This window comes from Astatotilapia calliptera, chromosome 6, assembly GCF_964374335.1.
Source record: "Astatotilapia calliptera chromosome 6, fAstCal68.1, whole genome shotgun sequence".
Classification (NCBI taxonomy): Eukaryota; Metazoa; Chordata; class Actinopteri; order Cichliformes; family Cichlidae; genus Astatotilapia; species Astatotilapia calliptera.
This window is the reverse complement of record NC_137427.1, coordinates 19,861,665-19,877,056: the sequence shown is the minus strand read 5'-3', so window position 1 is coordinate 19,877,056 and position 15,392 is coordinate 19,861,665. Positions and strand designations below refer to the sequence as shown.

Genomic DNA, 15,392 nt, shown 5'->3' with positions numbered 1-15,392 from the left:
GGTTAAGTACTCTCTGAAAAGTGAATCTTCTGCTGCTTACACCATAAAAAGGTAAAATATGGAGAAACTCTAAGTTTTAAAATGAAATAAAATTGAATTTTAGAAGACTTTAAAAAAAGAAACTAGGCATAAGAATGCCATTGCTAAACACGAGTCATTTATATTTTTCAAGCTGTTTTTCTACCATTCTCTCTCTATTTTGACGCCAAACTTTTTTTTAAATATACATTTCTTTTGACCTATCTCATATTCTTCATGCTCTTATTAGACTACTTTTGCTTTTCATTCTACAGTGAAATGCATTTGTTCATTTGTGTCTCTTTTTATTTATCAGTTTCTTCCTTTTTCAATTTTCTTTCCTTTTTTGTTTGAATTGTGGTAACCATTTGAGGTAAGGATTTTTGGAATGACAGTGAAATGTATGAGGTTGAGCCCAACCAATAAGCATTGGCATTTAGGTCTTATTTTTCATTTAGAGTCATGTTTCCAAAAATGTTGGGACACTGTGTAAAATGCAAATAACATTTTTTTATATATATAACTGACAGTAGTGTAAAGATGTATAAAATGTTAAAGGTGAAAAATGTTGTGTTTTAGAGAAACGCATCCAGATCACATTGTTTTCAGGAAAGTTCTTGCTTATTTCAGAAAGACAGCATCTATTACAACACCTTCCACTTGCTTAGCTGAGCTGCCTGCACTCCTGACATGTTATCCACTGAAAACCTCTGGCATATAATCACATAAGAATTCAACACAAGAAGCCAGAAACTGATGAGAAGCTGAACTCATACATTAAGCAACAAATAGGAAAACATTTCACCTTCAAAGCTACATAACGTCTCACTCCTCCTCAGTTCCCAACTGACATCAAATTCCAAATAAGCATATGCTTGTAATAAATGAAAAGCAATTTAAAAAAAATTGTCAAATTGCCTTGGTATTATTTTCAGTTACATGTGTAGTCTAAATGATTTGTTGATAATTTAATTCTGGTTGTATTTTCTGTTTATACTGTGCCCCTACATTTTTGGAAATAGTGTGGAATAGCCAATCGCGCATGCATGAAAGTATGACATTTGGCATTTTAAAGTGTACTACAGAATCTCATCCTTGCATAAGTGCTAATTTACAATCTCAGAGAAATTTAGAGAAAGATGCAGCATGGATTATTGTAATGCAGTTTAGTGTTAAGTTTCTATGTAACATCGGAAAATAAAGTTAAGGAATAGTGGTGGGAGCATATGCGTAGGTGCAAATATACAAGTGCATGGGTATGTGGGCAAATGTCGACTTAGGAATGTTGTGTGTGAGCCTGTTGGAGATAGTTGGTTAGATTAACCTTTTCATCACCTGCTATATATACACCCAATTAACCACCCACCCTTCAGCCCTGACATGTGAGTAAGTATGTAGTAGGATAACAGCCTTGCAGAAGTTATGTTATTTGGAGCTTCAGTTGGATTGCATTATGGATCTTGCAGTTGGATCTTGCACCTGGAGTTTGGAGATAAGCACAAATTGATATGCTTGCTGCATGTTTGTGTAGCCTCTGGCACAGGACTCTCTTGAACCTCATACTGAAATGTTGTCTCTGTCTTTCCTTCTACAGCAGCTAAGACTTTGCTCAACAAGAAGCCAGATGGCGTTAAGGTGAGCTGCTTTGCACAATGAAGAAAATGCTTTGTTTCTTGCATTATTTTTGTTGGAATGTTTAGTGTCTGAGAAGCCATATTGATTATTATTACTACTGTTATTATGCATTTTGCACTTAACAACATTATCATTCAGGGACAGTCACTCAAAGATGTGGGAAATGGGTATTATTTTCTTAGCTTTCCTAGTTTTCTTAGCTTGTTCGTAGCTTATGTTTCTGGTCTCATCATCCTCTTTTTAAATTATTGATCTTTTTAGTTTTTGTATTTATTGAATTTACCTAAACTCATGTTTTCCATAGTCATTTATAGTGTTTCTTTAGAGTAACATGATGCTCTAGCATACGTGGTTTATCAGTGTGCTTGGTATCAGAGCACATTAGGTCAAAGGTCAATAACAGTCTCCCTTGTTGTATCATGTGATCTAAGGCCGTATGTCTTGGACACAAAAAGCACAAAAAGGAGCACAGCTGTCAACTGATCACCACCTAGGAGTGAGCCAGATCAGATGGTGAGGAAGGTTCTCAGACAGACCTGGAAAAACCCAAACGACTAGTGAGGGTGAACTGGGAACATCTGGTTGAAAGCCCCTGTGTGTAGTGCGTTTAAATCTGGAAGGATTCCTCTTGCTTCCCAGAGAGTCTGGAGACACAAAGTCCGAATGAGCCTTGTTAAAGATTGGAGGCGGAGTGTAAGACAGCAGTAAGACAGGGGTTTCCATTTTCAAAATGAGGGACCGGAAATTGTTCTCCAGTTATTGGGGTATCACACTGCCCAGTCTCCTGGAGAAAGTCTATAACAGGGTGCTGAACAGGAGGCTCCGGCTGATTGCTGATTCCATTCTTCACCTTTGCAAAACTTTCAAGAAGGATCATGGGAGTTTGACCATCTTGCGTACATGGGATATTTTGGAATGTATATGTACATTGTGGAAACTTTGAAAAGGTTTACAACCAGGCCATCTGGTATTTGTATGAACAAAGGATGCGCTGTCCCCGCATTCTTCACATAAAGTCAAGAATGATCTCAGCTTTTGTTGGGCTCTAGGGTTGCCCCCTGGCTCCAGTCCTGTTTTTGATTTTCACGAATAGGATTTCAAGGCACACAATCACAAGCATTTGCTCTGGGAATCTCTAAATCTGTTTGCTCTGTTGGCTTCATCAGAGTGTGACCTTTAGGACACATTAGAGTTTGTTTGGTTTTTTTTCCAGCTGCCTCTGATGTCTCACATGTCATTATGTTAAATCCTTTTTTTTATCATCTCCATAATTTAGTTTTGCATGGTAACATATAATAGGAACTGAAATTAGAGCTTTCAAACAGAAGAGTTGGGATGATCACTTTGGTCTGTAGCCGATGTGAGAGAGTGTGTGTGTCTGAGAAGTGTGTATGTGTCATGTCCCTCCCCTCTACACTGCCCCCCTGCAGGTCAACAACAAAGCCAACACAGTGACCAGTCCTAAAGACACTGGCCCTGCCCCTGCACTGGTATACACACACATTCTCATCTACACTCACAGCTTCTTTCACAAAACTTCTATATGTACCTGCCTCACATCCTGTGGAGGAGGTTCAGGTTCACCCTTTCCACATTGTAAGATCATATTCTTTTTGATCTCAACCTTTGATAAGAAGATTTCAACTTTTAAAAAAGACATGTAAGGATATTGTAGTAACGTGGGGTGAAATACATGTCTAGCACCAATAATAGACTATCCCTGAATGAAATAGTGCATATAGACCTTTGTAACTGTGCAGCATGTCCCAGCTCCAGATTTTTTCATCAAGCTATCTATGAAAGATATTTATAATTCAGATTGATGTATTTATGAATTCATTCATCTGAATTAGCAGTGCATGCATGGGATATATACCGCTTGGCCAGTTTGGATTTGCTGAATTTATGCACCGTTAACGTTGGGTTAAAGCAAGTTAAGTCTTTATATACACACGCACACACACACACGTTTGGATTAAGCTCTAATGAACATGAAGTTCTGTGGTTAGGGTAACCTCTACCTCAACCCCCCCACTTCTTGTGTTCTTGTATTTCTTAAGAAACTCTTCTTCTTTTCTTGCTCTATTCATTTGTACCATGCATGAAGTCCTTTCATGTCATTGTACTGTACATCTGTTAGATATGCAATTAAAAGTAAAATTGCTGACAGTAATCCACATGTGCATTTTGTAGGATTTGTTACTGGCATAGTTGGTCTGTGCATGACTGTAAGGATTGTGAGGATAGTTGTTCTTTGGGCATGGTGTCTGCTGTCTACGTCAGGCCACATGACTGCCACTATGCATGATGTCAAAGACTTTCTGTCCTCCCATTTGCTGTCAAGTTGATTACGCATGAACACATGCACATGACATCTGTCTTTCCTCTCTTTCTCACTCCATCATCACACACACACGCCCACCCCCAACACACAAACACACATACACACTCACACAAGGCCGCTGATGTTATAATCTTATGTAATCTGGGTGAGTGATTAGAAAGACTGAGCTGGTCACCAGGATCAATTCTACAAAAACCCAGACATGTGATTACCAAGTGAGGGCACTGGCTAGGGCTGCTGAGAGAAAATCAGATGCAAAAAAGACCACACAATACAGAAAGAGTGGAAAGAATGAGAAATACAATAAACAAGAAATTGACGCACACATTTGAATTTGGTCTCAGATACATTGTGATGAATAGATTTACAGATAGACAAAGTTAAAGATTGTAATGAGTAATTGATGTAAGTGGTTGGCCATCTTCTTGACCGTCAGTTTTAGAAAATACACAAAATACATTTTCTTCAGAGGTATCTGCCCAATCATAACTTTTCTTGCATTGTTGAAGTATTTGCTCCCACAAGTGCCTATTATATGTTTTTCTTAGGAACCACAGACAACTGTGATACACAACCCTGTGGATGGAAACAAGGTATAACATAAACAAAGTTCACTTTCACTGATGGCTACATTTAATATTAAGTCTGTTTGCTCCTGTACTATAGACTTTCTTAGTAAGAGCTAACAGGAATGTTTTCCAATTTACCAACAAGAATAAAGCAAATTTGCTCATAAATCAGAGTTTATGAGACCATTTAGCTTTTAAAACTCTCCATTTAAGACTTAATTGTATTACAAATGCATGTTGCATGATATCATTAAAGAAGCATGTATTATGTGTCCATAATCTTTTTGTCATTTTTGTCAGGAGTCAATTGAGAGTGCCAACACCACCATTGAAGATGAAGATGTGAAAGGTAGTAAAAACTGTATGGTTTACAGACTTGCAGATCTCTGCTACACTGGTAATGTTAGTCAGTCCTCATGATTTCCAGTCAGACTGGTCACTCCCATCTGTGTTTTTCTACATCCTGCTTTGTTACGCAGTTAACAGCAGGTTAACTACTCCTGCTCCCATTTAGCTTTTAACTCTTGCAAAATGGAAATTGTTCTGTTCTTTCGTTGTCTTCTCCTCCAACTGCATCCATGTACTCCTAGGTTAATACAAAAATGGGAACACATGCTGCTTTTGTGCCCACCATTTTATGTTTTTATTATTAAATGTTTCCACTCAGCATTTTTTTTTACTCTCCTTTTATGTGTTTTTGTTGAGAAAATCTTTTTTTCGCTATGTCTCTCACCATACATGATTATCTTTGTTACGTCTTCTGCCCTTTATACACACTGGACACCCAATCATTCAATCATTCAATCATCCCATCTCAGCCCTTCGTCTGGGCAGCTTAGTGAGTGGTATCTTGAGTTCTAAGAGCCGTTCCTCACAGATGTCTGACTCAAGACAGACTCCCAACTCCTCAATTCAGAGTAAGTCCTCCACAATGGGGAAGATGCCCTATTTTGCTTACCCAGTCATCCCTGTGAGGTAGTGTTCCTTATATATAAAGTGTCTCAAATGCCATGCTCGTGATGTTCAGATCATATCCTTTTCTTAGACCACTGGGTGTTTGCAGTAGTCTGTGATTTAAGAAAGTTACTCCTCAGTGACTATCCCTTCTTCAATAAAATGAAACCTCTGTTTATGACCCTATTTGCTCCTTTCGTCTGAAGGTGAAGGACTTCTTACAGTTTTTAAAAAAAAATATTATTTAACATGTCTGTTGTTTCACAAATTGAGTAATTTTTTCAATATCCCCCAGCCTGCACCAATAACAATAAAGGTAACTGTCAATATTACTTAGTTTAAATCGCTTTTACAGCAAATACTTGCATCTGACATTGGTTTGTCTTGATTCATTTGAGCTTTGTTGGGTGAAATATATTGTCATCCTGCATTTTTCCTGCCTGATATCACTATTAGTCATGGGAGGCTTTCTTCCAGCTTTTTTTTTTTTGGACTCAGACATGAATGATCAAAAATGTTGTGAAATCCTTTCTTGAGCGCCTTCCATTTCTAATAACCTTAAAATCCTGCAAATCCGTAGAGTAGAACTCATCTGAAGCTGATTTGTAGCTGCACTCTGAACATTTGCCTGAAATATAGTAACAACACATTTATTATGCCAGTTTAGCTGATGATTTTCTGTGATCTTGTGTTTTAGCTCGAAAACAAGAAATCATCAAAGTTACTGAGCAGTTAATTGAATCTATCAACAATGGAGACTTTGAGGCCTACGCGTAAGTTCCCTTCTGTTCACGTTTTCCCAGTAACATAACTATAATGTGTATATAATGTGGCCTAATAAACACAGACTCTCTTCCCGCATTTAAGTCACAGCTCAAAACACATCTGTTCAAACTGGCTTATTCGCTTTAGTGCTGATTTTATCTGTTGTCAAGTTCTGCTTTGCAATTTTAACTTATTGTATGTATTCTATGACTATTGCTTCTTTTATTAATTCTGTTCTTTTGTAAGGTGACCTTGGGTTTTTGAAAGGCGCCCTCAAATAATATATATATATATATATATATATATATATATATACATATATATATATATATATATATATATATATATATATATATTTATTAGGGGTGCAACCATACACAAAATTCACGGTTCGGTTCGATACTTTGGTGTCACGGTTCGATATTTTTTCGATACAAAAAAAATGTTCATGCCTTTTTAATTTGTCATTTATTAAATTTTCACGGCACATTCCGCACCACATCTCTGTGCGTTCATCATTTGTTTGAAGCCAGCTCACCTCCTACAACTACTTTTCCGAGAATACGCGCTTCTTTTGTGGTTCGGACTCCTTCTGACATTTCTTTGGAGGTGGAGGAACACCAAAGTAATTGCTTAAAGGAGCTTCTTCGACATCTTTAAAATAGTTCTAAACAAATGTCTGTCCTCCTCCTGAAAATCGGATGTATGCAAACATGCTTTGCAACTTCTTATCTTGTGCCTGTTTTTTATTTTGACAGCGAATGCACACCTGCGGACCACTTATGTGCAGCCCTGGTTATATAGCTCGTCATATTGCAGCCACAGAAATGATTTTGTCCATGAAACCATAAAGCTGCACTTTCTTTTTGCCTTATAGTCTGATTTGTCATAACTTTTCCGTTTTGTGGTAAGCTTTTCTTTGGCTCTCACTTCTTCACCCTGACCTGTCTTATTTGGCTCAGCAGAACTAAAATATTGTGGCGAGCTCAGACAAGGAGGAGACGGAGGTATCGTTTGGTCTTGCTTCCCGTGAGCTAGCCAGGGAGCACAGCCGTTTATTGACATCTGCAGAAGAACACTGCCGCTAGCTAACTGCTCAGCGCGGCAACAGCACAGCAACAACAACAACAACAACAACACACAGGCCGCCCTCTGACCCCGGAAGGACACACTGTCGCAGCGAGAGGGCGTCACCCGTCACTATGGCAACATAAACAAAACATAACTGTACAAACAGAACCCCGAACAGCCCTGACCCACTACAATATATATCCTGCTCCTTTTACACACGCACTAACATAACGCTCAGCGATTCTCTGCGCGATCAACCTCTCACATGTTTAAGCTTGCTGCGGGAGATTTCACTTGTCATGTTTGCATAGTAAGCTAACGATTGATAAGACATGTCAGAGAAATTGGTGCACAAATTATCATCACTCACCAATCAGTGCTGTCGCTCTCTATACACAGTTCGCGCGATTGCAAAGTGAAAGCAAAAAACAAGCGCAAATTCAAACGCGATTTCAATATGTCACATATTGACAGTGGCTCACCGATGCCAATGACATAATTACCCAGCTACATTTCCGAAAGAATGCAAAAGCATTGACATATATTTTTCCTTCCTACGATAGGCCGACGGACAGGGCAGAGATAGATTTTGGTAGCCCGACTGGAAAAATCACTAGCCCCAGGACGTCGGGCATTCGATTTTGCGAGCCCTGTATCTGATTGAGGAATCACTCATCTTTGGAAAAGAGAGTTTATTATAGAGAAATGGCTCTTTCCAAAATAAAAGCTATACTATACGCTTCTTCTGGGCTATATTCTCAGCAGCATATTAAACATATCAGGTCCCCATAAGGAGAATCATGTGCTAACGGCTGTCTAAATGACCCGGGTAAAGTTTGTAGCATGCGTGCTTGTTGTTTTTGTCTGCTTCCACTTGTCTTTGCACTAGGATGATGTCGGCGTAAATGTGCAGTCATATTTGTTGTGTTCCCACTAGTGCTGTCAGCGTAAATCTCGTTGAAATGACGTTAACGCCACAACACGGCAAATCTCCGTTAACGAGCTACTACGGATCGGCCTTGCATGGGGCTGGACGGCCAACACGTTAACGAGCTAACTGTGCTAACACACTAGCTCCCACCCATGTAATTGAGCATTGCCTGGCACATCCAACATACTGTTTTACTTTAGTCCATGACGCGCTTACCTTCAGGGTCATACGTCACATGAAAACCAAAATAGTTCCAAACGCCAGATCTGAATGAGGGTGGGGGAGGTTCAATTTGCCATGTTGCAAGGAGAGCTTAACTTCTGTCTGCTAGCTTGCCCTGCACTCAGTGAATCTGCGTTTGACTACTCCGCCTAGGCTGCACTGTCGAGCGCTGAACCACTGAGCGCTCAACACAGACAGCATCGTCAGAAGGAAAGTTGATAAAATAAATTAAAAATTTATTTTGTATTGTTCGATACATATGTGTACTGAACCGAAAGCACTGTATTGAACGGTTCAATATCGATACGAGTATCGTTGCACCCCTAATAAATAAATATATATATATATATATATATATATATATAATTTCATAGACTTATTTGCTTGTCTTCTTTGCTGATGCTACATTATGTTTCTGGTGGAACAGGAAAATTTGTGATCCTGGTTTGACTTCCTTTGAGCCTGAGGCCCTGGGCAACCTCGTGGAAGGACATGACTTCCATCGCTTTTATTTTGAAAATGGTAGGTTCAAGACGATTAATTCTAACTTTAGAAAAAAAGCTGCTCTAGCAGTATCTTGAGGACTCATATGGAGAATTGCCTGCAATTTCTGCATTTCAAAAGAAAATCGATAAACTACTAACAACCTGGGTAACATTTGACAAATTAAAATGGAATTAGAAAGAGAATTTGCAGAATTAAAAAGAGAATTTGAAGAGAACTTTTGCTTATGCAAAAGATATCTGCAACTAAAATCTACCAGCTTTTAGTGTAAGAGTTAGAAACAGCTGGCTGACCTCGAATCAGCATTTGATACTAGGAGTAATTAAGGATTATGTTTAAGTAACAGTACTGGAGTCTTTAACCTCCTAGGACCTGGTGTCCACATATGTGGACATCACATTTTGGGTTGTCTAGACCAAAATACAAAATTTTGCTCTACCAGGGCCTGATATCCACGTACGAGGCCATTCTACTGCCACTGTTCTATCAAAATTTAAAACGAATGTCCTCATATGTTGATCTCATTTTTCTCAGAAACAAAAGTCAGGTAAAAAAAATCTGGTAATTCTTTGTTTTTACATTCATCAGGTCCCAATCAGCCCAAATAGCAAAGAGAAATTAAAAATGCATACCATGAAAGAGTTCGGGTCTTAGGAGGTTAAACACAGAGAGTTAGTATAAATATGTTTGCTTACATTGGTATGACAAGATGAATGAACTAATGCACAAGTCGTTTATCTCAGTCACAGTCTGGAGAACTGTTGATTTTTCAGCAGGGGAGAACTTGCATGTTTACATTAAATGTTCTGATGAAAACATATGGTTGAAGAGACCAAACACAATCAATATACTACACTGGAGGAACAAAAAATTTCATTTTGTAGTTTGTTTTAATACAAAGTCGAACATTAAGACTGCTAACTAATTTTTTTGAATCTGCATTCTCCATCTGGTGGTTACTTTGCTGCTGGAACAGCTAAATTTCACCAATGAGGGACAATAAAGGATATTTCTATTCTAAATAACTGCAACTACTAATCTGAGCTGCCAATAGAAATCCCTCTTTAGGGAGCTGATAAAACAGAAACAAGCCAAATAAAAAAAGACCTTGAGGAAAACAAATGTATGACATATTAATCTTCTTTTCAACATTCACACTATCAAGTACATCTGTGCATGTCAACACCAGTTCATAAATTTGTAAATAGTTGACTTAAGCTTGTCAAAATGATAAATGTGTGCACAGAGCTATGGAAACTTTTATTTGGAGGACATAATGCACAAAAAAGGGATAATATGATTAAGATACCTAAAATAACAAAGTCCAGTTCACAACCAAGGAGTTATTCGGATTGTTGAAAGACAATATTATAGGAACATTACTGGAGTTGGACTGGATTGTTTGTCCTATATCAATATTTAGTTCAGTTTGTTCATATTTGCTGCTAAACTACAAGGGCATTGACTAACCTTGGAGCAAAAAAAAAATAATCACTCATGAATAATGACTGCTATAAATGGCAGAATGTCCTCAGTCTGGGTAAAAATAGTTCAGATAAACCAGATATGCCCCAGAAACCTCAATCACTTGGCAACCCCATGCTTGTCCACTATCCAGCATCAACATATGGAGACTTCACTTGCTCTGATTTCATATCAGTTAATACTCCAAAGAAGAATCAGCATTTTGTTTTTGATGCAACTGTATCTGCTGTATAATATTGACATAAAAAGGAGCAATTCTTAGCCAACTCTGTGTGGAAAGTGGGGAAATACTACCCATAACATTCACATATTGTGTGGCATCTTTCTCTGTTTCATTTGCAGCATTGTCCAAAGGGAATAAGCCAGTTCACACCATCCTATTGAACCCACATGTGCACCTTATTGGGGAAAATGCAGCATGTATTGCCTATATTCGGCTGACCCAATACATGGATGGCAGTGGCATGCCTCGCACCATGCAGTCTGAGGAGACCCGAGTTTGGCACCGCCGTGATGGAAAGTGGCAGAACATTCACTTTCATCGCTCTGGCTCGCCCAGCATCCCCCAGTAAGAGACAGTAAGAACTGCAAAGCTGAAAATGTGTTTTAGGAAAATAGATGTACCACCTGACTAATGTAATGCAGCTGTGGGCTCCGGGGTATGATCACTGTTGGCTGTTGCACCTAATCAATAGAGGGCACACTCTCTGTGCTTAACCAGCCGCATAGCTTATTTCAGTCAGTAATTATAATTATCTGTTTAAACACTTAAACATCTGTTTGACATTGAATTTATTTTTTAATTATCAAACATTATTCAGATGAAGTTGTAGGAAATGATATTACAGAATATAACCAACAACGATCGTGGAATTATGCTTAGAAAAATGATTCTGTTTATCTGCACCTATATTCTTCTACTCTTTTAAAAATTAAGGTATGAGGTTTCATATACATACTACCATTGTGTGGAATTCGAGCTCAACATATTCAACTTCAATTCATGTTTTGATCAAGCTGTAGTACATTGGTATAAAACTTGCCGTTGTCCAATGTAGTGGATGAGACAAAGAAACAGAAAAGGGGCAGTCAGAAAACCTTGAAGACTGTTTTACATATGCACTATTGCATATATAGTATTACAACAGAAACGGCGAGAATGGAATTATTAAGTAGAATATGAAAACGAAGCTGTCGTAGTACTTTAAGCAGGAAGCATTCTTTATATTTCTAGATGTTAAATGCTTACCTCTAGAGAAACATTCTTGCTTCTGCTTGGTGAAAAAAGGGAGGTAACCAGGATGAGCTGTTCGATGAAGTGTGCGTTCTTTTGTGATTCAGCGACATCCTTTTATTGTTAGAGCAAAAATAATTATACCAGGCTTGGCATTGTCGCTCTTGAATTTCCCCGAAGTTTCCTTACTCCTACTAAGATAAAAAATAAGTACCAGCTATCACTTCACTATTGAGAAAGCAGGGAATTTCTGTATTACGGTATGATGTAATATTAATTTAACCACAACCCCCCTCTATGTCCTGGGCTTCCTACTCTATCACTTTATCAAAGCTTCAAAGCCAATATTTGGTGTGACCACCTTTATTCTCCAACACAGTCTGAACTGTCTTAGCTAGCTTTCTTCTAATATCTTTAAGTGGTCTTCAGGAACTGTTTTTCCACAAGGCTCTCAGTAACAAAGTGCCTAAAGATACAAAAGTTAGTTCTTTGTTCATTTCTCTGTTATATGTAGACAAACACTGGTTAGTTAATTCTGTCAGCAAGGTACCTTTTTATGAATGAACAATTCATAGTCTCATTTGTGTGGCCTAATAAGTAAACACAAATCAAAATAAACCACAGCAACAACAACAACAAATCATCTTCTGAAAGTGGCCAGGTCGAATAACTGTGCAAAGAAAACAACTGAAAAAACTTCAGAAAGCCAGGAGAATTATTGCTAAAGACCAATTTGGAAAGAAAGAAAATCTGGCTCCATGGAAGCAAAATATTATAAATGCATGGTGGCTCTATATGTTTGGACGGTATTGTAGCTAGATTATGTAAACCAGTGCTACGAGCACCGGTAGCTAAAAAGTTTCTGAATGATTTTTGATGATTTTTTTCTTTCTTTCTATCTGGGAAGATTAGAATAGTTTATAAATCCATAAATCCATAAAGCCTGTTTCAGTTTAACCGTTGTTTTTAATTAATTGCATGCTCAAAAAAACGTTTTGTCTCGCTACCATTTCTTCTTGTTGCATGTTGAAGCTCTACTTGGAACCTTGTTAAGATCCAACCATGCAAAATATGATTTTTTGCCATTTTCAAGTGTTCTTAAACTTTTGATCGGGGCTGTTTAATGCGCTGAAACTGTAGTTGTATAACATAAAATATCACCTTAAGCATTCCGTGCAGACTTTCTTTAAAAGTGAAAGAACTCCTGCTGATTTGTTTTGAATTGAGAGCCTGGGAAATGTTCACTTGGCATGGCATGATCATAATATCGTGTATAAACTGTTTGCTTTGCAAAGGTTAAGTATAAATATTGGCATTATATTTGAACACACCTGTGCAAGTGTCTTGTTGGCATTTCTGGGATATTACCAGTAAACAGTATCGCAGAGCTGTTTGCATGCCAGTACCATGCCAGTACTTTTCACTTTCACTGATGTGTGCTTTTCATTTCATGCCATTACATGGCTTAATATGTTTTCTCAAAAGATCCTTTTTATGCTGTCTTGTCAGCAAAGATTCACATGGTTGCTCTCTGTCTTTTCAGTTAATGGAACATCAACATGTGGTCACATAAAAAAAAAGAAAAAGAAAAAAGAACCCTCATCAGCAAATCTAGTGGAGTTCATGACTGCTCTTTGACCCCTCCATAAGGATATGACATACCACAGGAAACAAGTATTACTACATTTTACTGTTATGGCATTTTATTAATGGACATCATTCGAAACCACCACTGGGTGGCTGCACACCGTATTTGGACATTATGAAACAAGCATATTGAGAAAAAAATCTTTTTTGTTTGTTTTTTTAAGATGTTTTGGTATGCATTTTAAATATAAAATAGAGATGTTTAAAGATCTACAACTGTAACCTCTCCCCAAAAAATAGTTATGTATTTTTATGTGTATTTATGTGTGTGCAATTCAAAAACATTTGGAAGATCAGAATGTTAAAAATTGAGCTTGCTTTAGTTCTGGTGATGTATATACATTGTGATTGTTGGTTTAAAAACACAAAACACAACAAAAACAAATACTGAAATTGCTATTCTTGCTATCAGAGGACTTAAGAGTTTACGTAAAATCCAGTTTATGAGCTACATTTATGTTTGCTATGAGCTAAGTCATACTGTTTAAATTGTCAGATTTCAATCTATAGTACTAATTTAAATGTAAAGAAAAGCAGAGCAGCTTACACTTGCGTTGAGATATGTTTGCCTTTATATAAGTGAAATAAGAAATAAGAGAATGTAGCATATATGTAATATATGAAAATCCAAGACTATTGTGTAGTGCATGGTGGGGGGAGGGGGGTGTTATCGTGCTAAGATCATATGAAACTATTATATCTTCTGTTTGATTTGTCAGTCACTGACTTGTTTGTTTGTATTTGTTAATGTTGTGCATCAGTCCTGTCCAAATGTTTCTAATGTCCTCCAGCATCATGGAACTGTTGTAAAAACAATAACATTGTTATTGTTACCATCCAAATATCGGAATCTCATATCTAAGAGGAGGAGAATAAACTCCGGGTTGCCGAAGCACCACTTACATTTTGTACAAAAAATAAGACGAAAACAAGCTCATTTTTCATAACGTTTGTACTTGTATTGTATAACTGTATGTAGGGTTTCTTTTGTCATTTTATTCTTGTCATATCAGTGTGTTATTTTGCCAATTGCATAGAGGTGGTGCAGATGATGAAGATGGCACAAAAGCACTAGAAGGTTTGCCTTCTGTCAGGTCAAGTGATACAAACTGGTGGTCGGACTAATAGGTCTGGAAGCACTGTAATGAAAAAGTTGCACCAAGGCAAGAGGATGGTATCAGAAAATTGAAGGAGAGAAAGTGCAATGGACTGTAATAAATGTTGGGATGTCTTCCTTGGCGATCAGTGCTTCTGCTAGCCAGTGGTCTTACCACTGCAGGACAATGGCAGTGTCTTTGTCATCCCTACTGTTTGCTCTTTTCGACTGATTTGTCTCTTCTTTTTTAAAAGGGAAAATATGATAAACATTTCTTTCGACAAAACGTATGATGTCAATGCAATGCACCACTCCTTATCTGGTGTGTAACTGTTGCCAGCATGGCAATGGATGGCTTAACATGTTTAAGAAATAAATAAATCAGCTAAAATATGTGATAATTGATGTGTTTTAATTTTATTTTGTGTTATTTTGGTATTGATTTTTCATGCATTTGTGTCCTGTGGTTTGGTCACTGTGTGATTAGATTGCTGTGCTTCAGAAATGCTAAGCCCAGACCAGGCTATATTGTTGTGCCTGATTATTTGGATATTTAAAGACTTATATTACATTTTCATGTTTAAACATACTCTGAAATACAACATGTACAACCTGGGCTCTGGGGAGGCCAATCCATGACTGATAGTGTGCATACGTATCTTTTTTCTACGCAGGTATGCTTTTACTGCATTAGCAGTGTGTTTGGGATGATTTTCCGGCTGAAAATGATGCTGTTATTAATCAGATGCTTTCCAGATGGTATTGCATGGTGGACCAAAATATGATTGTTCACAATTCCATCAATTTTGACAAGATCTCCAACAACACTGACTAAAATACAGCCCCAAACCATGACAGAGCCTCAGCTGTGTTTTATAGTATGACTGTAGACAATCACTGTTATGACGTCTTCTTTT

At 37.7% G+C, this 15,392-nt stretch overlaps 1 protein-coding gene across 13 annotated transcripts in view; it reads left to right on the top strand.

Moving 5' to 3' along the window:
• The window catches only part of camk2d2 (calcium/calmodulin-dependent protein kinase (CaM kinase) II delta 2), a 46,316-nt gene extending 31,440 nt beyond the window's left edge, over nucleotides 1–14,876 (top strand). Inside the window, exons 13-22 of one of the 13 annotated variants that reach the window (XM_026170888.2) lie at nucleotides 1,616–1,653; nucleotides 3,084–3,143; nucleotides 4,546–4,590; nucleotides 4,867–4,915; nucleotides 5,385–5,483; nucleotides 5,816–5,836; nucleotides 6,218–6,293; nucleotides 8,937–9,031; nucleotides 10,841–11,066; nucleotides 13,276–14,876. In XM_026170888.2, the coding sequence (XP_026026673.1) occupies nucleotides 1,616–1,653; nucleotides 3,084–3,143; nucleotides 4,546–4,590; nucleotides 4,867–4,915; nucleotides 5,385–5,483; nucleotides 5,816–5,836; nucleotides 6,218–6,293; nucleotides 8,937–9,031; nucleotides 10,841–11,066; nucleotides 13,276–13,279 (713 nt within the window). In that variant the 3' untranslated portion in view covers nucleotides 13,280–14,876. Of the gene's footprint in view, nucleotides 1–1,612; nucleotides 1,654–3,083; nucleotides 3,144–4,545; nucleotides 4,591–4,866; nucleotides 4,916–5,384; nucleotides 5,484–5,815; nucleotides 5,837–6,217; nucleotides 6,294–8,936; nucleotides 9,032–10,840; nucleotides 11,077–13,275 lie in introns of all 13 variants that reach the window. The other 12 variants (XM_080302921.1, XM_026170887.2, XM_026170890.2 and 9 more) reach the window with 12 other exon arrangements.
• The last annotated feature ends 516 nt before the right edge of the window (nucleotides 14,877–15,392 follow it).